At 38.5% G+C, this 19,379-nt stretch overlaps 4 protein-coding genes across 8 annotated transcripts in view; 2 read left to right on the forward strand and 2 right to left on the reverse strand.

The window, feature by feature from the left end:
* Window positions 1-1,122, reverse strand: part of fam131bb (family with sequence similarity 131 member Bb) — a 64,609-nt gene extending 63,487 nt beyond the window's left edge. For all 4 annotated transcript variants that reach the window (XM_084727236.1, XM_084727237.1, XM_084727235.1 and 1 more), the window contains exon 1: window positions 986-1,122. The gene's annotated coding sequence lies outside the window, so the exon portion shown is untranslated. The remainder of the gene's footprint in view (window positions 1-985) is intronic.
* Window positions 1,123-1,218: 96 nt separating this feature from the next.
* Window positions 1,219-10,499, forward strand: kel (Kell metallo-endopeptidase (Kell blood group)). Of its 2 annotated transcripts, XM_084727225.1 has the most exons (18): window positions 1,219-1,382; window positions 2,403-2,456; window positions 2,652-2,928; window positions 3,017-3,316; window positions 3,447-3,568; window positions 4,608-4,766; window positions 4,878-4,949; window positions 5,066-5,254; window positions 6,247-6,407; window positions 7,340-7,466; window positions 7,558-7,653; window positions 8,122-8,220; window positions 8,313-8,390; window positions 8,517-8,794; window positions 8,894-8,961; window positions 9,801-9,952; window positions 10,028-10,117; window positions 10,203-10,499. In XM_084727225.1, the coding sequence occupies exons 1-18, from the start codon at window positions 1,356-1,358 to the stop codon at window positions 10,347-10,349; spliced, it is 2,496 nt and encodes an 831-aa protein (XP_084583351.1). In that variant the 5' UTR covers window positions 1,219-1,355; the 3' UTR covers window positions 10,350-10,499. The 2 variants fall into 2 exon arrangements, with proteins under 2 accessions (XP_084583351.1, XP_084583352.1); XM_084727226.1 differs by lacking the exon at window positions 2,403-2,456.
* Window positions 10,500-11,233: 734 nt separating this feature from the next.
* On the forward strand, window positions 11,234-14,287 carry LOC146321918 (uncharacterized). The gene is made up of 3 exons (XM_084727240.1): window positions 11,234-11,633; window positions 13,059-13,348; window positions 13,583-14,287. The coding sequence occupies exons 1-3, from the start codon at window positions 11,393-11,395 to the stop codon at window positions 14,081-14,083; spliced, it is 1,032 nt and encodes a 343-aa protein (XP_084583366.1). The 5' UTR covers window positions 11,234-11,392; the 3' UTR covers window positions 14,084-14,287.
* A 1,468-nt stretch (window positions 14,288-15,755) lies between these two features.
* Window positions 15,756-18,902, reverse strand: emg1 (EMG1 N1-specific pseudouridine methyltransferase). Its single transcript, XM_084725755.1, has 5 exons — window positions 18,719-18,902; window positions 18,499-18,600; window positions 16,776-16,917; window positions 16,281-16,486; window positions 15,756-16,195 (listed from the first exon to the last, which is right to left on the reverse strand). Exons 1-5 carry the CDS (start codon window positions 18,866-18,868, stop codon window positions 16,082-16,084), a joined length of 714 nt encoding a protein of 237 aa, XP_084581881.1. The 5' UTR covers window positions 18,869-18,902; the 3' UTR covers window positions 15,756-16,081.
* Between the last annotated feature and the right edge of the window lie 477 nt (window positions 18,903-19,379).

Genomic DNA, 19,379 nt, shown 5'->3' on the forward strand with positions numbered 1-19,379 from the left:
CCCTCATGATAAGAGTAGGCGTGATGATATGTTAATTCCACTACAGGAGAGACTTGATGTTCTCTGCAGGTGGAAAATATATGTTCTTATATTGGTAACAGCATCAGAAATTGGCTGAAATTAGTTGGAAAATATCGGATATTGGCAAACACACAATATTGTGCATCCCTGGTTCCCAATTGATTTTCTGTCAATTGACTAAGGCTGTCAAATACTTGTATTTACATAAAAAAAAGTACATTTCCCTCTGAAATACAGTGGAATAGAAGTATAGAGTGGCATGAGAAGAAAATACTCAAATGCCTAAAATTTGTAGTTCCATCACTAAGCAGTATATAGTATGCCGAAAAGTTGCACAGTATTAGTTTGTCATCAGAGTTGCAACCATTAATCGATTATTTGACTGAAAGACGACTGATCACCAACTATTTTTTATAATCATGTAATCACGTAATCATTTTTCAAGCGAAAATGTCAAAACGTTTGCGGGTTTCAGCTTCTTAAATGTAAGAATTTGACGTGTTTCTTTGTCACTTATGATTGTAAATGAAGAGTCTTTTGGTTTTGGACTTGTTCAGTCAAAAGATGCGATTTGACGACGTCACTTTAGTCTCTGGGAGATTGTGATGAGCATTTTACATTTTATAGACTAAACGATCAATCATGAAAATAACCAGAAGATAAATTGATGATGGAAATAATTTGCCGTATTTGTTTTTGCCACCATATTCTGCCTCTGGTCAGCCTCCATGTGACATCCGTGAAACGTGTGTCCTCCCACTCTCTCAATGATGTGCTACCATGTGACAGGAGACGCCAAACTGCTCTATCAGTTGTTAACAGCCATGTGTTGCGCTGATAATGACGACAGCGTGAACATGTGTGCGTGTGCATCTAGGATTGTTTACTTTCCAGGAAGTGTTTGCCCTCATCCAATGTAGTGTAACAATGTATGAGCAAAATCAATCCATTGGCCTTAACTTACCAGTTGCAGCCTTCTGTTCTCAAGCTCTCTGACCCTGCAGACACAAGGGACAGTGAGAACACTAGTTAGAGTCTCTCTCAGAGTTTCTCCTGGGTTCACACACCACAAAATATCCACATGCATGTCCCAGAGTGGAACCATAGTCTTGGCTTGATTATCTATGCTCTGGAGAGGAGAGTAAGACGTAGCCGCAGAGTTGCTTTTATCAGCATGTCAGATGAAGAGAAAAGTGAGTGATGAAAGGAGATAGAGAGCTGAGATGACAGCAGTTTGACAGCAGGAGGAGGGAGCACATGTGAAACATCGTATGTAAAACACAGAGGATGCAACACGCTGGAGAAACACACAGCACGACGTCCATATATTAAGAATGAGTGAAACTCCAAGACAGCTTGAGGTAGGACCTTTTCCAAAAAACAAAAAAGCTGCCCTAGTTGTTATGAAGCTGTGTTTACTCTGTTCACATGGTGACAAGGATAATATGAGTGTTTTAGCTGCTGGGAACTGGAGCAAAGCCATCCGTAGTCCAGGGAAACGATAATATTCAAATGATGTGGTTTAGTGAGGTCGTCAGTGTTGCCCACAGTGTTGGACACCAAAATACTTATTCTGTTTTTATCAGCATTTTGTAGTAACTTTGCAAAAATACACTGGAAACATACTGCTGGTTCGTACCAGATTCAACTGATATGTAAAGTAATATTTGAATAGTAAAATATATAGCTATTTATAATACAGCCCTTGATAATGTTTGAGTTTAGTTTCTAATCTGACAAGCCCTCTTACAAACCAGAAGCCTTCCCAAGAGGTTCTTTTAGGAAATATTGAGAGGCCTTGTGTGTGGAGCACTGGAAGTTACTCAGGCTGTGATCAGATGTTATACATGAATGTGATCAGGAAATTCTGGGTTACCAAAAATCACTGTTAAGGGCCCAGTTTTACTAAAGATGAACGGTTGATGACCACACTGATACATTTCCTAAAGTATGTGCTTAGTTACAAAGTTGGGGCTTCTACTAATTATTTTCTTTTTAGTTTGTACTTCTACTCCACTACATTTCTGAGAGAAATATTGCAGTTTTTACTTTTTACTGTTTAACATTTCACATTTTCAATTCGAGACTTTCACATGTAACACAGTACTTCTACAGTGTGGTGTGGTATTTTACTTCAAGTACTTAAAGTAAAGCATAAGGAACTCAAACTTTTAACATGCTCAGCACTTATCAGCTGTGATGGTTTGTGTGACGCCCCTGTAGATTTATGATGACACAGCCTGATGTTTAATAAGTATGTATATTATATTATAGCAGAAGCTGCCAAACTGGGGATTTAAGGTGTCATCAGAGAATAATGAAGAAAGCAGTCAGCCACACAAATTTTCTGTCTTTTCTCAAATCTTCTTAAAACACTGGAGATGTTTATTAAAATGGGGGAACATCACAGCTACACATGGCAACCTGTGATGAAGGTAGGTAGGCTACATCATTCTCTGTAACATCTGCACTGGGTTTGTATGATTGCTCATCATAATTTGGTCAAACTTGTATGTTTTTTTATTCCCACGGTTAGAAAACAATATTGGAGCAACAACATAAAAAACATATTCCCAAAAATGTTTTTTCAGTTGAACCAGTTACGTTGTTGTTTCACTTGCTTCCTCCAGCCTCAGCTATCAGACCAACCATCGTCACGGCCAGAACCTGAGAGGGGGCTTCAGCTGCCACTCCCCACCCGAGACCCCTCCACTCCCCATCAACAATCGCAGCTCCAGCCTGAGGTACAGCTGTCAGAGCACCAGCACCAAACAAAGCCAGTGTGGATAAACCATCGAAGGCTGCTTCTCCTCCTTTTAGGCTTCTCCTTATGTGCTGCCATTATGGGACTCATTTACTACACGCATCACAATTTTCAAAACAAGAGCAATAAGCAGGCGAGAACTGGTAAGCCTCCAGAGAAATACAATAACAAAACAACGTGACACAGCAAATTAACAACTGTGTTAACCTCGTCTCTCACTCTTTCCTGCAGAGACCCGATGTCTCTCCCCAGCCTGTCAGAGGGCCTCAGCCCGTCTGTCCATGTCTGCTGATCCCTTCACGCAGCCCTGTGATTACTTCTTGTTCACATGTGGGTCCGACAGACTTTTACCAAACAGCGGGGGGAGACAAAGAGGTCACGGCATCCCTGGGCACCCACAGAACCAGAGGGAAAAGGTCGTGTGGCCACAGAGGAAAGGACAAAGCAAAAAGAAAGAAGACAGAAGTCCGGGAGAGGAGAAAATACTGGACAGAAAAACTCTGCTGCTGCAATATCTCAGGGAGATTTTGGGTACGACTCCACAACCAAGATGTACTCTAATGCACACATCTTATTACTTCATCCAATCATATTTCTGTATGAGAGAATATTTTGTATCAGTGTATTTTCTGAATTACGTTTTTCTCGACCTGTCTGACAGAATCAAACGACAGCACGGGTAGTACAGCTGTGCAGAAGGCCAAAGGATTCTACAGTTCCTGTTTGGACACCAAATCCATAAACACAGCTGGAGCAGAGCCCTTCCTCACACTCATCCAGAAAGTGAGATAATTATATGCCCTTAAAGGGATAGTTTGGATTATTTGAAGTGGGCTTGTTGGAGAGGAGTACCAGCACAGATGCTAAGCAATGCGCTGCTGTGGACAGAATCAGCAGTTAGCCACCCCAAAAAATCAATATCAGGTTGAGTGTTCGCTATATTTTGAATATTTCCACCATTATGTTGGCAAAATATTGCTCTCTCTCATTCAAGGAGACTACACTGGCAAAATCAATCATTTTACATCTCAGAACATGGGAGTTGCTGGTCTACTGCTGCCATGATTGGTTTGTTTATTTGAGTTATTGCATGACTTTGGTGAATCCAAACTATCCTTTTAAAACACCCAAGTCACACAATAGCACAAACAAACTAACATCTCTTCTGTTCTGCATGGTAAAATTAGTGATTTCGCCAATGGGTCTATATTTTGCCGTATTTCCAAAGTTTAATGTAATGTGCAGTGTTGGCTACCAAATCTGCCATTTCCTGTCACAAGAAAAGACACAACTACAACGTTGTAAGACACTAACAATAACAATCTGAGCCTGCCAGAGGGAAAAATAGCACAAATAGCAAACAAACAAGCGCCACCTGCTCTTTGCATGCTGCTGATGCACCTGGATGAGGTGGCTGACAGCGTGTCACGCTGCTCTGCAGTTCTATCACCCTTCTCCTCTTCCATCACAGTTAGTTTTGTGGTTTGAGGTCATTCAGAGACTCAGTTTATAAAGTTTACAGCCTGCTATGCTGTTGCATCGCTTTGTGTACAATTACGCAAATAAAAGACAAGAGCTGAAACTTGTTTACCAACTGCCCCTTTCACCCTCTCTCATCACTCAACCATGAGGCCCTGAGGATATTTTTAATGACTGTCATGGAAAAAATAAATGCTTGACTAGAACAGTCTCAGTTGACTATGGCGGCTCAGACTAATGATTCAAATCATCGACTATCAGGGGGCAGCTCTATTAATATCTGTGGCTTGCTATTTTATTTCTGCTAATCCCTTTTTATGTCTTTATCTCTCTCTGCCTGCAGCTGGGAGGCTGGGCAGTGTCAGGCCGGTGGAAACGGACAGACTTCAACTCCACCCTGAGTCTGCTAATGAGAGACTACTCTACCTTTCCATTCTTCAACCTCTCTGTGGGCAAAGACCCAAATGAAATTGCCCGTGGGACAAACAAAAGATACATACAGGCCAGTATCCATTAGGATAATTTGTAAGTCCTAACACACTCGTGGGAGCACTGCCACAGCCAAGTGGCCTCTGTGTTATTGCTTTAACTCCAGTCTCCTTTTTGTCAACAGATTGATCAGCCAGATCTATTGATCCCGATTGAATGGAACGACAAGATGCAGAAGTCTCAAGCTAAAACGCAGGTTGATGACTGAGCCAGAACCCTATTGATTCACGAAATATCTTTGAACGAACACAGCTATATTCATCCATCCCACTAATGCATTCCTTTATCATTCTTCTGTCTCTTTTCATCCAGACGCTACGTCCCTTCTTGGCATCATGTCTGAGGTACCTGGCACTGCTGGGGGCCCCGTCCAACAGCAGCATGATCCACGTGGGCATGTTCATTTCTCTGTCCTCTGAGCTCGCTGTGGCCGCTACACCTCGGCAACATCGCCTGTCAAAAGGACAGCTCTTTCAGCGCATGACCATCAAAGAGCTGCAGGTAATGGACTTTCAGATTAAGATCGACTTTATTATCCCACAGGATGAAATTCATTTGGTCCAGTGCTCCAGAAATCCAGACAGACACCACAGAATACACAGTAAATAACAATGACCTACATAATGAGACCACAATTGAATAATTATAACCCACATTTGATCACACTGAGAAAGAATAAAACAGTAATGTCAAAAAAAAAAAAAAAAAAAACAGTCAAAAGAGTAAAAATCTGATATTAAAGTGAAAAAGTGCATTACAGGCTATACAGGCTGATGGTTTGAGGAATAAAAGGGTTCTTACATCTACTTGTTTTGGGGTTTTTTTCTTTAGAAGTCTCTTTCTCCATGTCAGGCTGCTGTGGTGATTTACCGTACATTCCAATATGCAGACAACCATACTATTTAGTATCTCCCAATACATAATATGTTAAATGCAGTATGCCAAAAATACCAAGATGTCCTACTGCATCCAGTCACATTTTTAAGTATGTTTATTAGTATTAGTATTCTGACCCACAATGCTTTGTGATGGGTGCATGGGCAAGAAGGTCAAAATTTCAAAGGTCGGGCACCATGTTATGAGGAAGTAGTGCATCCCAATTGTATGAATACTGTATGCAACAGTGTGTAGTTTGAAAGGGCAGCTGCAGTATGTAATAAAAGTGAAAAGAAAAAGTATGCAACTTGGAATACAGGGCCAGATAGGAGTAAAGGGGACAAGAAGTTTCCTTTCCATTTTTTTTTCTAGTTTTTAGAGAATGAGTTGGGTGTACAGGCTGGTGGTGGTTTCCTGGTCAGTGCCTATAAATCTCCCTGTTGTCCTGATTTGCTGCTGCAGTCTTGCTTGGTTCTTTTTGGGCATGTTCCCAAACACAATCACAAGACCAAAAGAAATAACGCTCTGCTGTAGAGACAAGTCTGTGTCACTATACACACACACTGTGTCTAAATCTGCTGTAGTAATTGATTTTCTTTATGTAAACATGCCAACAGAGCCGGGCTCCTGCTATCGATTGGTTGGGCTGTCTGCAGGCTGCTTTCCATCCGCTGTCCCTCATCGAAGATGATCATGTCCTCCTGCATAATGTACCCTACATTGTGCAAATGTCCCAGATCATTGGCAAGTGGCTGAAAAAGCATGAGCTGAGAACCAGGTACTATAACACCCTATTCATGATACAGTTTTAATATCTTTGTTGCACCAAAATGTAGTGATCAAAGTGGCTGAGTGGAGTGATAATAATGCTCTCGAGATAAACACAAAGAAAATGCAAAAGATTGTATCTGGCTCACCATCTGACTCTCATAAAGTTCCTATTGTTAGGCAAAATGAAAAATTAAGGTATTTTCATACAAATACTTGGCTCTCATGTTTGACCATCAATTATTGCAGAAAGATCACATTGAACTTGTCTGCCAAAAGAAAGAATTTCTTTTCTGTCGCCTTAGGTCTTTTGGGGTGAGTAGACAAGTTATTGTTTTGTTTTTTACTTGTGATTATAAAGATTGTAGCCCAACCTTTGGAGAAACTCTATTAATCGGCCTACCATAATAATATATTAAGAGTGGCTAACAACATTATTTCTAATCCCAGTCATGTCCTGAGCAGTGAATGCAGGTTGTTACCATCCAATCAGAGATACAGGATCTCATTATTTAATAAGGTTAGACTGAAAAACTCTTTTGTGCACCAGTCAATCTTAAAATTACATATGGAGCTTAATCCCAGATCAAATATACGGTAAAGGGCCTTCACCGTCATCTTCTGTTTATATTGTTAAATGTAGTGTATTGTTTGTCTCTTGTATTGTTTTTTGTGATTAGTACATGCATGTAGTTTGTTTCTTGTCCTTATGTTTGTTATCTGTGATGTTGCAAACATGATGCATGATGATGAAATGAATTAAAAGTACCAGGTTTGAATGCAAAGTTAAGATTGGATTGTTTTTCATCTGGATCATGTATCCAGATACAGATCCCATTTTAATGTTGGGTGTAAACAGGTGTGAGTGACATAAAACAACCCACAATCAAATATGCTTTTTCCTTTTTTTTTTCTTTTTGACCTTGTATTGCCACATTTGAGCCCACTCAACGGCCCCCTTCATACTTACATGATCTTAAATTTGCTGCACACACTGATGCCCGCTCTGGACTCCAGATTTTCTGAAACAGCAAGGAACTTGTCTGTGGCTCTGGGTAACACTGAGGAGGTGAGTCAACACACAAACAGCTGTCAGTACTTTTTAAAAAGATGCAGCCTGTGAGTTGTCATTACATCTGCATTATGGGTCTTTTCAACAGGTAGCCCCTCGCTGGAAATACTGTGTTTTAGAGACAGAGAGAGGATTTGACTTAGTCCTTAGAGACCTTCTCAACAAAAGGACAGCACACAGAGAGGTAAGTAGTCTTCATGGGAATTTGGGACATAATGAATTAAAAGGATTGTTTGGATTATTTAATATGGTGTTGAATGAGGAACTGATTGATAGTAAGTGTTTTAACTATAATAGAGGCTCTGGTTGTTTCGGTCAACGCACTATTTGGCTGATATAACAGTAGTTTTCCCATCAGAAAAGGCTGACTGGTTGCAAAGTAAAGTAGTGAAAATATTCTTAATATAGTTTACATTTGAACTGATAGTGATTTTTAGGTTGCCCTTTTTTAAGTGGCTTGAAAACCTTATGTTGCTGACCCTGTCCACAGCAGTATGTTGCTTGGCTTCCATGCTGGTTCTCTTCTCTGCTTCTCCAAACTGGGGGCGTGTGAACCACAATCCCACTTCAAATAATCCTAAAAATCCCTTTTATTACTGGCTGATTTTTAAGCATAATGTGAAATGTATTTAAAATGTTTACTGTTCAACAGGCAGAGGAGATTATCCAAAATATCTTTTCCTCCTTCAAGTACAAATTACGTACACTCAAGTGGACAGATCAGAAGTCTCTCCAGTCTGTCATGGAAAAGGTAACGTGAAGTAGGAGTTGTTATTGTGCTTGTCTTTTTGAGTTTGCATTTTGTTGGTGTGTTGATGTCAATAAATGCCTGTCTTCCTCCAGATTCGGTCTTTAAGTCCAAGACTTTGGACTAAAAAAGAGACCTCTCATGAGGCTGAGCTTGACCTGCTTTTTTCCAAGGTACATTACACAATGCAATGTTTCTTATAGACTGGGTGTCTTTACTAACCCTAGTTAAACCCACCTAAACTCACTTAACCTAACAAATAAATAGCATCACTGATTCTACAATCTGTATGATTCCAGGTGACAGTCAGCACACAGAGCTTCTTCTCCAACTACATCCAGCTGCTGTCCTTGTGGCAAAAGAGACAAAGGCGACTCTTGACAGAGCAGACTGAGGAGCCTGATATGCAAGTGTCCGCCTCTACTTTTAAAGATGAGAGATATAAATGTTTTGAGCGTGTATTCAATCTTTTCTTGTTTTCTTTTAGTCGGTCTGTTACACCACTCCTCCTGGATAATGAGCTCCTCTTCCCCATGGGAATGTTTGTCCATCCTCTCTTCCATCCCACCTATCCTCGGTAAACTGAATTTAAAAGCACTACGAAAGGTTTTTCAGAACAGATTTAATATCAAACATTATAGAAAACAATTTGTTTTATTTTTGTATTTTTTAACAGGGCAATGAATTATGGTGTTTTGGGTTTCCTTATTGCCAAAGATATCCTCCACCTGATCCTGCCTGACAGTAAGAGAAGCTCGTATTTGTCCTCCATTTGAAAGAATGTGTTTGACATCATGTTTAGGTTACATACACAAAGTCTGGATTTTTTGAAGTTAGGTTGTATGAGGTACTGCCTTAATATTCAATGTATTGTCTATGTATATACAGCAGATGCCAGTCAAAGATGCACACAGTAATACCAGCATGGAAGCTAGGGTCAGGAGCAAAACATATTTTAGCCTTTTTAAAAAAAGGTAAACCTAAAAAACTCAATATCATTATAAACGTTGCATAAGCCAAATATTGTGCTTGCTGGCTCAACCAGACCCCATTGGCAAAATTAGTAATTTTATCATGCAGAAAATGGGAGTTGCTTCTGTACCGCTGCCTCAATACCAACGCATAATTGTGTAACTTTGGTGTTTTAAAGGATAGTTAAGAGTCTCTGAAGTCACACAATAACACAGACAAACAAATAGATTGGGGCAGTGGTAGACTTACATCACCCATGTTCTGCAGGGTAAAATGACTTATTTTGCCACTGCAGTTTGGTTGGTTCAGAAAGAGCCACATTTGACTTGTATAGCTGCAATTTCCCATCTGAAAACCTGTCTGACAGCAAGGCAAAGTTGTGAAAACTGATCTTTACTTTTACAATGCGACTCCTGCTGCTTTGCGCAGACCGTCATCTACTGTAGGTAATACATCAATTATTGTTAAGTGCCTTACATAACCCCACTTCAGATAATCTGAACTATCCCTTTAATAATATACTGTTTTTCAGACATCACAACTGCTTTCTCTTCTCTCATTTTACTGTTTATTTATTGCAGCATCACATTAATTTCTCTGTTGTGGTGCAGTTTATTCTCAGAGTGAGACGGTGCGTGCTGTGGGGAAATGTGTGTGGGCTCACTACATCACTGTGACAGAGAAAGCGGGAGCGTTTTCTCTCTCAGCAGCACAGCAGCAAGAGGTGTGGGTGCAGTATTCTGCACTGCAGATAGCACTGCAGGTGAGCAGCCATCTTCAGGCTTTGGTCTCTGTGTGTACGACAAAATCAAGCTCATACATCCACGTCTTTCCTCAGGCTTATCATCAGAGTCTAAAGGACAATCCGAGTGACACTTCCATCTCAGGACTATCATACACTCGACTGTTTCTCACATCTTTTTCTCAGGTACTGTGCTTCTGTTAGTAGATTTCAGTGTTTATTTCCTTCCTCTCAACTACTGATCTTACATCTTGTAATGTATGTTTTCCAGGTTAACTGTGACTTAGACCCATACCGTGAATTCATGCCCTTGGAGCCCTCCTTCTTGATTTCAGTCCTCTGTGCCAAATCTGACCTGTGTCCCACAAGCCTGCAGTGTCCCAGTAACACCCAGCTGGATTCATTACAAACATGCTGAACACAGTCCTCTGATGTCCTGCAGGGTTTGTTTTTGTAGTTAATGATTATGATGGATTGTCTGGCAAACTATCAACTTAGTGCTGTTGAAATTAAGCACACTGGATATTGTTAAACTGTTGATAAAATTAAGATTTATGGTGATGTATTTATAGTACCTCTGTTACCGTACGTGAAAACACAGGAAAACACTGACACTTTTTTTTTTATCAGTAGTTATTGTTAAGATGTTTGCATTTCCATAGATTGCACAAGCTGTTAAGTATGTATGTAAATAAAATAAACATTTGAAACACTATTTTCACTTCATGTTTCACAGTTTCACTTTTACAGAAGCCCATTTCAACCAGTCATAAAAAAACAGATCCTGTATAATGAGAAACAGCCTTAAAATAATGAGTTAGTATCTCAAAATAAAAAGTTTTTTTTATCAAATTACTTAGCTCTTTTTTATCTACTTACTATCTAAAAGTGATTTAGTACGCAAGTCATGGTTTTGAGAACGTTTTTCATTATTTTTACATACTCATTCTAAGATAGTAACTCAATATTTTGATCAATTTTGATAAAGTTTTTTATTACTACATTATTTTAATAAAGATTTTCATTCTTTTGAGACACTTCATAATTATTCTGAGACACTAAGTCATTATTTTGAGATACTAGCTCATTATTGTGAGCTACTACATAATTATTTTTGATACCAAGTTATTATTTTGAGATACTAGGCCATTATTATTTTAATTATTTTGAGAATTAAATTGAGAAATCAGTTCATTCAATCAATTCAATTTTATGGCTTGCAGGATATTTTGCTTTGTTTGTTTGTTTGTTTGTTGTCATCACATTGGTGGAAATAAGTTTCAATAATCCATTCACTTCTGGACCAGCAGTTACACAGCAACTAAAGAACTGTTATTTTCCAAAACAAATCACTAAAACAAGAATTGAAAACCCTGTCACATTTGCCTGACAAACTTATCAACAAACAGCTGAGCAGTTTTCAGATTTCTTCCTGAAATACGAACTAGGCTAACAACAAATATGAGGAGGAAAGCTACGGCCAAAAAAGCCTCACCCGGGGACACGCAGGGGAAAGCTAACAGCAGCATTGAAGCAAGAGAAAATACACATTTGAGGACGGTGAAACAAGTAGTCAGACCTACCAAAACTCCGACCGGGAAAGGCCTTGGAAAAGCAGGAGCCAAGCGTTTGGGCCGACTGCTGAAACGAGCCATTCAGGAGCAGGTCGAGTCCACAGGGAAGGGACGCGCGTCACTGCCGAGTGAGTAACGGCTAACGGCTACTCTCATTTTAGCTAGCAGCTAGCTTTAGCTAGTCAAAGCAACATTTAGCTTAATTTAAAGGCAGAATTTAAACATCAACGCATTGTCTTGTGGTCTTTACTAAATGTAGTCGTTTTGGTTTATATTTTAACTCGCTTCACCAAACATTTAACCTAGCTAACTAGCTTGGGGGAGAAACAAAACTGGATGTTTCATGTGGGATCCTTGGGAGATTTTAGACAGATATGATGGTCTTTTTTTAATCAAGAAAAAGAAGTAGATTAAGAAACAACACGGTCGTTTTGAAACAGGTAGATGTATAATATGCATATTAATTTTATTTTATTCATTGACTGTATATTTCACTTTCCAACATGAAGGTCTAGTCTAACTGCTGTTTTTCTGTGTACTGCCACAAACACAACAAACCTTTTTCAGAGTAGGCAGATAGTAGAGCTGACCAACACTGAAAAAAAATATCGAAATACAATTGTTTTGACCGATATTGAAATCACGATATGATTTTCTATATTAGAGGGAATAATCATTTCGATATCACTATTCTAGGGCAGCAACTAATGATTGTTTTTATAGCCGATTAATCAGTCAATAGTTGTTTCATCTATGAAGTATCAGAAAATGGTGAAAAACGTCAATCAGTTTCCCAAAGTCCAAGGTGACATCATTAAATGTCTTATTTTGCCTACAAATCCAAGATATTCAGTTTACTGTCCCAAAACAATAGAGAACAAAACATTTAAGAAGTTGGAATCAATAAATTTTAACTTTTTTTCCTTGAAAAATTACTCAAACCACTTAATTATAAAAAATAGTTGGCGATTAATTTAATGATCAGTTAATAATCGATTAATCGTTGCAATGTTTTCATTTTGCATTGAAAAATATATTTAAATGATTATGGTATGTTTCTTGCAGGTATTTCTACTAAATAAAGATGTTTTCTAAAGTCTGTAGAATATGATGTGTAGGCCAGAACATCTCTGCAGCATGACAGTGTTTAATTTTAAATGGTATTTTGACACACATTTGCATTTGACAATTTTTGTGCGTCATGCAATTTGAAAATTACAGTAGGCCATATTGTGATGTATATTGAATTTCAACTAATTGTTCAGCCCTACCATTTCGATTTGGAATAGTAGGGTAAACACAGGTGTTACCAATTATATTAACTACACTAAAAGGTTATATTTAGGTCAAACAGAGTCATGATGGTGCTACTGTGAATGTTGGCTCACTGCTACACTAAATGGAACAGGACCTTAATTAGTATCATATATATATATATCCTATCACAAAAGTCATGATTTGAATGAAGTTCTTGGGAGAAGTTACAAACTCTGTACTCTTATATTCTCTGTTTAATTTAATTACACAACCTTCTGTCTTTTTTGATCTTTCAGAAACTCCTGTTCGCCTTTTCAAGCATCAGATTCAAACCCAGGCTGAGAATGCACCCAAGGCAGATTCTGCAAAGCCAGCCTCACCTCGTGTTTCCCACCTCATCTTCAGTGTGGTTTCCCAGTGCAAAAGTAGAGGTGGCTTGTCTATGGCAGAGCTCAAGCGGACGCTGGTGGCTGCAGGATACAATGTCACCAAGAACAGCAGGCAGGTGAACCTGGTGACCAAAAGGCCGGCTAACGACGAGACACTTCGAATTACAAGAAGTGCATTACTCACGCTTAACAATAAGGTAAGAAAATAACATTTCTCTATGTGATTTGGTAACGTTTGCCTGTAAATTTAGGTTTGTTAATAGGGCATACAACACTGAATAACAGAGTAGGGCTGTAAATTGCTGCTGCATGCTCTGTACATGTTACACATATATTTTGTTAAGATGTGACTAAAAGTAGAACATTAAACTTGATAGGTTGTCTTGTCAACAGTAATCCAATATCCTGTCATTTTCACTCCTTTCAAACAGAAAGACACAAAACAAGTAAAGCTAAATGACACAAAACCCCCAAAACCAAAAGCAGATCTGAAGCAGAGCAACACAGCCAGCAAATCCCCCAAAGGTGCTGAAAAATCACAGAGACCAACCCGAAAGACTAAACCAAAAGGGAAATTACGCCAACCAAAAGGCAAGACTCGCAAAGCAGCGCTCAAATCACACAAACGGACCGGCAAGACTCGAAAAGCAGCAACCAGAACACAAAAACCGAAAAAGACATCACTCAAAGCGAGAAGAAAACTGCCAAAGCCCGGAGGGAAGAAACGCAGACCAGCAACGAACCGAGCAGCACGGGTTCGAAAGGCACCGGGGAAGTCTCAGAGGGCTCGGAGGCATCGACCAACACAAAGCCGACGTCTGTATCAATCCACTCGGACAAGACAGCCACTGAGACGGAGGCTTCCTTACACAAGATCAAGATTAAATACGCAGAAACGTCGGGTTGTCAGAAGGAGACCTTACTACTATTAGGATTTAGCATTTAGAGTAATTTCTGATGAGCAGTAATAAACTCTCGAGCAACCTGAAATCGTATATTTTCTTTTGATGCATCAGCTGTGTTTAGGATGTATTTTCCGGTCTCTCATTTTCATGTTACGCTTACATCTTCTCAGGGATATCATGTACTTTATTATTTTGTAATTAGGGCTGAGCAATATATTGATGTTATGTTGATATTTTAATATAAGACTGGATATTGTCTTTTTGGATATAGTTAAATGCCTCAAGTGTTGAGTAAAATTATGGAAATTTCTGACATTTCCACACTGTTTTAGGATGTATCCACATTTGTGATGATTATTTATCATATTCATCATTGTGTTTATATTTTGTGAAACGCCACAGTATTGTCAGAATATTGATAAAAAGGCATTTAGGCAAAAATATTTGATTCTGTAAATATCACCCTGCTCTAACTACTTAATATACTGTTGGTTAGTTCAATCTACAGCAATGCATCACATTCTATTACATCATATGTTTGCACTAATTGAGAGAGAATTTAAAGCTATTTTAGAGAAAATGTGTATATCCAGATATACATCATGGAATAGCCTAAAAATGTTGACATATTTCTAAGCCATATCTCCCAGCCCTATTTGTAATATTTTGTTTTCTTTGTTGATCTTGCACTAAAGTGATTAATCAGTTATCAAAAGAGTTGGCAACTAATTTTGTTTTAAATCAACTAATCATTACAGCTCTACACTAGAGGTGGGAGGGAAAATAAATCGATTCTTAGATGCATCTTAGATTATGAAACACTGCAGAAAAAAAATCAATAATCAGAAACCAGTTCTCTACGTTCTGATCTTCTGTAACAGTTTTGTAAGGACGGGGTGTACATCTCTGATATCTGAACCGACTGGATGCTGAAACAAGACAGACGTAAACACGTGCATTGAGTTAACGTAGGCTACTTCTTGACTTCTTGCGTTTTGGTGAAGATGGGTGAGTGTGAGCTGCAGATGGATACAGTCCGACCAGCACCCCCGGGCTTAAAAGCTAACATACGGATGCATCTTGGCTTCTATGAAGTTGAAGGACCTGGACAACACTGTATACAAGTTGTGTCTTAAGTGAACTAGGGCTGCAACTAGTGATAATTTTCGTAGTCGATTAATCGGTCGATTATTTTGTCAATTAATAGCCGTTTTAAAATGTCAGAAAATGGTGAAAAATGTCATTCATTGTTTCCCAGTGCCTAAGATGACATCCTGAAATGTCTTGTTTTACTTACAACCCAAAGATACTCAGTTTACTGTCACAGAGGAGTAAAGACACCAAAAAAATATTCACATTTTTCAGGCTGAAATCAGAAAATTTACTTTTTCTTTAAAAATTATTCAGACCAATTAATCAATTATTAAAAGTCGTCGGTTAATAATTGATAAATCCTTGCATCTCTAAACTAATTATGTTTCATCACAAATACAATTTTAAAAGTAATAAGTCACAGTGAGAAAATCCTAAATCCTGATGCATGAAGATGCATCGATAATCATTTTAAAATTGCATCACAGCCGTCTGAATCTGAATGAAAAAAAATCATGAGGTGTCAACAGATTCCCACCCCTACGCCACACTGCATCTCATTTCTTTTTATGAATTATTCTCCCTCGATTTGAAACAAAATCACTCATTATTTGGTCAAATATTTTAATGTAACTGTATTGATTGATAATCCAAAACTTATTAATTGTTTCAATTGATAATGGTATAAAAAACAGCTGTTACTTTACATGAAAAGGGAACTCTGGGTACAGAAAACTATGTATATTCCACATGGCGGCCAAGCGCCATCATACAAGTATACACATACAGTGTATAATAGGATACATGTCTGTATCCACGCGGCATCACTGGTGAAATGGACATTCGACCCAACATTTCTGTTATGTCCATTCTAGTCCATTAAACAATGTCCATGTCTCTGCATGATCAGATCAGTAGTTCCTTGACCGTTTGTCACAGGACACCCCAGACTTCCTCGAAGGCAGAGCACATCTTGGCACAGGTCAGCGCCGCAGAGAGGGGATAGTTACTGATGGACACAGTCTTCTCTGTGTAGTCCACGTTCACCTAACGGAGACAGAGAGATCAGTAACATACTTAAAATTAGACGCTTAAAGCAGTGAATCAGCTGCCGTCTGGAGATGTTTCTCACCGCTCCGTGTGCAAATGCTCCAATCACCACTGCAGCTGGTCCCTCTGGCACCAGGGTCCGGGGACACACAGCCTCTCCGGCAGAGAAGGAGGTGGACATGCGGGGGCAGCCGGGAGGCAGGTGGTCAGAGACCGGGTTTTTAATCATCCTCAGCAGCTTCTGAGGACCGTCGGCGGCCCTGACACTCAGCTTGTGTAACAGCTGAACTAAGAGGGAAGAAGTGAAGAAGGAGCTCAGGAGAGAAGGACTTTAAGATATAAAATCCTAAAAGTAAAGAGCCGTCCACACCGAGAACTATAAAAAAAAAAAAAAAAACAGTTCTAAAATCGTTTTAATCCAAGTGGATGGAGGAGTCCACGCCACAACTATAAAGCTTCCTCATCCATTTGAGTTGCAATGATTTCAGACAGTATTTTTTCAGATTTAGTCGCTTTGTACTTCACCTACACATACATGTAGTTTACACACAGAAAATATCCAACATTAGCATTTTACCCATGAGGCCACAGAAGCGACTGAAGGTTCTTGGGATGCGGGTCTGTGGGTTGATTTCTATTAAGGCGTTTTTCTCTGTGTGGATGTAAACCTGCAACAGGCCTGCCCTGTTCAGTGGACTGTCCATCAACATGAGCAGACACTAGGAAAAAAGACAATATATGATAGAAAATATATTCAAGTTAAAAGTTATTTATACAGGAATTTGTCAAGGTTGTAGACACAATACACAAACATAAAAGTTTAATTTAAAGAAGATGAACAAGTCTGCTTTTTGATGCCAATTTTCACACATGCTCGATTTAAGTTGTTAAGTATTGATAAAGCTTCTGCTTTAAAGAGCTGATATCAATTAAAAACAGACAATTTTACATGATACAATACTGGTACATCTCTCAACACCAGAACCATGAAAATTAGGGATGGGATCAAATAAAGGGTACTAAAATAGTACCAGTTCTTGACTGGTCAGTACCAAAAGATTGTTACGTGGCTTTGTTAAATACTTGATTCTGATTGGTCAATTACAGCATTCTAAGGTCTGTTCTTTTCATTATGTATAACTGACTGTTGTTATGAAGAACAGACACAGTTCTGATCATAGACTCTGGAGGAACAATTCATTGTTAAATCACTAAAATCATTTTAAAAGTAATATTTCGTGTCAAATTATTTTATTATTATCTCTTTTTGGCACATGACCACGTAACAAGCAGGATAATATAGGGTGAGTAGGTGAGTATTGTGAAATAAAATGATTTTAAAATTAATATTTTGTGTCACATAAATGTCTGCCAATTTTGGGGGGGGGGTGTTAAGTAACCATGTAAAAAGCAGGATAATGTACAGTGATCAGGTCATGATCACTGTACATTATCACTTACTCAATAAGCTCCTGGACAAACGATGTTATCAGTATTCATATAATTTTACATACGGACAAACTGTGTGAGTCACTTTATTATTTGTAATGAAAATGAAGCTAAACGCAATAATTCAGGAAACAATGTAACTTATTTTTATTGCATAAAAGTAATAACAAAATAACAGTTTAAGCTTTTCACATCTTTTCATGTCATCTTTGTTTTACACACCAAATTATGGCAAGTGTTATCAATAAGAGTATCGGTAAGCATCACAGGGGAAACACTGCATTAGAATCGATAAGCAGTACCAGCATCAATAATATGGTAACAATACGTATCCCTAATAAACATTTAATGCCACTGCAGGTCTCAAGAGTGACTTAAGTCAAAATTATTTATTTACTGATGACATATGAACCAAAATGTTTTTTTTTTTGTTTTTTTAACATAAATATTTTTGATAAGGACTCCTTAAACTGTGTCATTAAATCAACTTGTCAGTGCTCTCTGGTGGACAGACTATGCACTGGTGACACTCTTTCTGTTGTACTGCAAAAGTGCATGACTACTATAACATGTAAATTTTTGTCTGACATGTACAGTACACTGATAATAACAAAGGTATATGTGATGAACTAAAAGCAGCCGTGATGCCAGTAAATCAACCAGGATCTGCATTTTTAGTTTCATTGTAAGGATGCTGAGTGACCACATTTTACAGCCCTGAATCTATGCCCAAATTTCCTATTTTTTCAGAGACAATAAATTGAAACGAAAAGGCACTTTAGTTTGTGAATACATCAGAGACCTCAGTGAAGGTTACAGTTGTAACACGCTGTTTTAAAACGAGTGTTTACCTGATGTGTGATATCTGGTCTTATATCTCCCGGATTCCTTCCACTTTTGATGATCATATTTTTGTGTTGGTCACAGTTTAACAGCTCAAAGGTTTTTCCAACCTGGGAAAAACACAACACGAATTCTCTCAATTTAAAGATCTTGTTACTGATGTCACTTCCATTTGTAGCAGGTAGGAGCTGCATCACAACAACAAACAAACACATCCTGACGCTTTACCTTCACTGTTTCTAACGATGCTCCCTCCAGAATAACAACCAGTCTCCTCTCCGCCATACGGTCGTGTAGGCTCCGGAGGTGTTTCGCTGGTTTTGGTTCATATTCGTCCAAATGTTCAAGACCACGCTTCTTTCCTTCGGGAGCCGCCATGATGCCTTCGGATGGACCGTCGCAGGATGTGTGCGTCACGGCTGAAGTGCGCGTTCACGGGTGGGTAGCGGCTTTTAATAAGCAGTAGTTAACCTGCATAATGCAACATTTGATGATTAAGTCTTATTTTAAATCTTAACAAAAATACAGTACACAACACTGCACAACAATCGAAATAAACACAAACAAATAATTAATAATAATAAGAAAAACAGAATATTAAAGGCACAATTTGTATTTGTATGCTTTAAAAAACAGTAAAAACTAGAACACTCTGGTTTGTAAACATATGTATGTATAATTTGTCCTGAATTAGTAATACATTCATGACATCCATAGTTGTGTACTCACAAAAAGCTGTGCAAATAGTAAAATTTATATTTGTGTCATCCTTAAATCTATTGAGGAAATGTTTTGCAGGGTGAATATTATGTATTAAATTTTCAGCTCTTTAATCTTATCAGTATTTAAGTTTTACAATTGTCTATTTTTTATTCATAAGACCAATAAT

The sequence above is a fragment of the Lutjanus erythropterus genome, chromosome 9 (genome assembly GCF_056507025.1).
Source record: "Lutjanus erythropterus isolate fLutEry1 chromosome 9, fLutEry1.hap2, whole genome shotgun sequence".
In the NCBI taxonomy this organism is placed as follows: Eukaryota; Metazoa; Chordata; class Actinopteri; order Lutjaniformes; family Lutjanidae; genus Lutjanus; species Lutjanus erythropterus.

Excerpts from the sequence above, each read along its gene's own strand:
- emg1 (XM_084725755.1), bottom strand. The coding sequence starts at position 18,868 with ATGGCGGCTCCCGAAGGAAAGAAGCGTGGTCTTGAACATTTGGACGAA. Across the intron at positions 18,601-18,718 it reads CATCGTTAGAAACAGTGAAG|GTTGGAAAAACCTTTGAGCT; the intron begins GTAAAGCGTCAG and ends TGTTTTTCCCAG. Across the intron at positions 16,918-18,498 it reads GACCAGATATCACACATCAG|TGTCTGCTCATGTTGATGGA; the intron begins GTAAACACTCGT and ends CTTTTTTCCTAG.
- LOC146321918 (XM_084727240.1), top strand. The coding sequence starts at position 11,393 with ATGAGGAGGAAAGCTACGGCCAAAAAAGCCTCACCCGGGGACACGCAG. Across the intron at positions 11,634-13,058 it reads GGGACGCGCGTCACTGCCGA|AAACTCCTGTTCGCCTTTTC; the intron begins GTGAGTAACGGC and ends TTGATCTTTCAG. Across the intron at positions 13,349-13,582 it reads TACTCACGCTTAACAATAAG|AAAGACACAAAACAAGTAAA; the intron begins GTAAGAAAATAA and ends CCTTTCAAACAG.
- kel (XM_084727225.1), top strand. The coding sequence starts at position 1,356 with ATGAGTGAAACTCCAAGACAGCTTGAG. Across the intron at positions 1,383-2,402 it reads AAACTCCAAGACAGCTTGAG|ATGTTTATTAAAATGGGGGA; the intron begins GTAGGACCTTTT and ends AAAACACTGGAG. Across the intron at positions 8,221-8,312 it reads TCCAGTCTGTCATGGAAAAG|ATTCGGTCTTTAAGTCCAAG; the intron begins GTAACGTGAAGT and ends GTCTTCCTCCAG.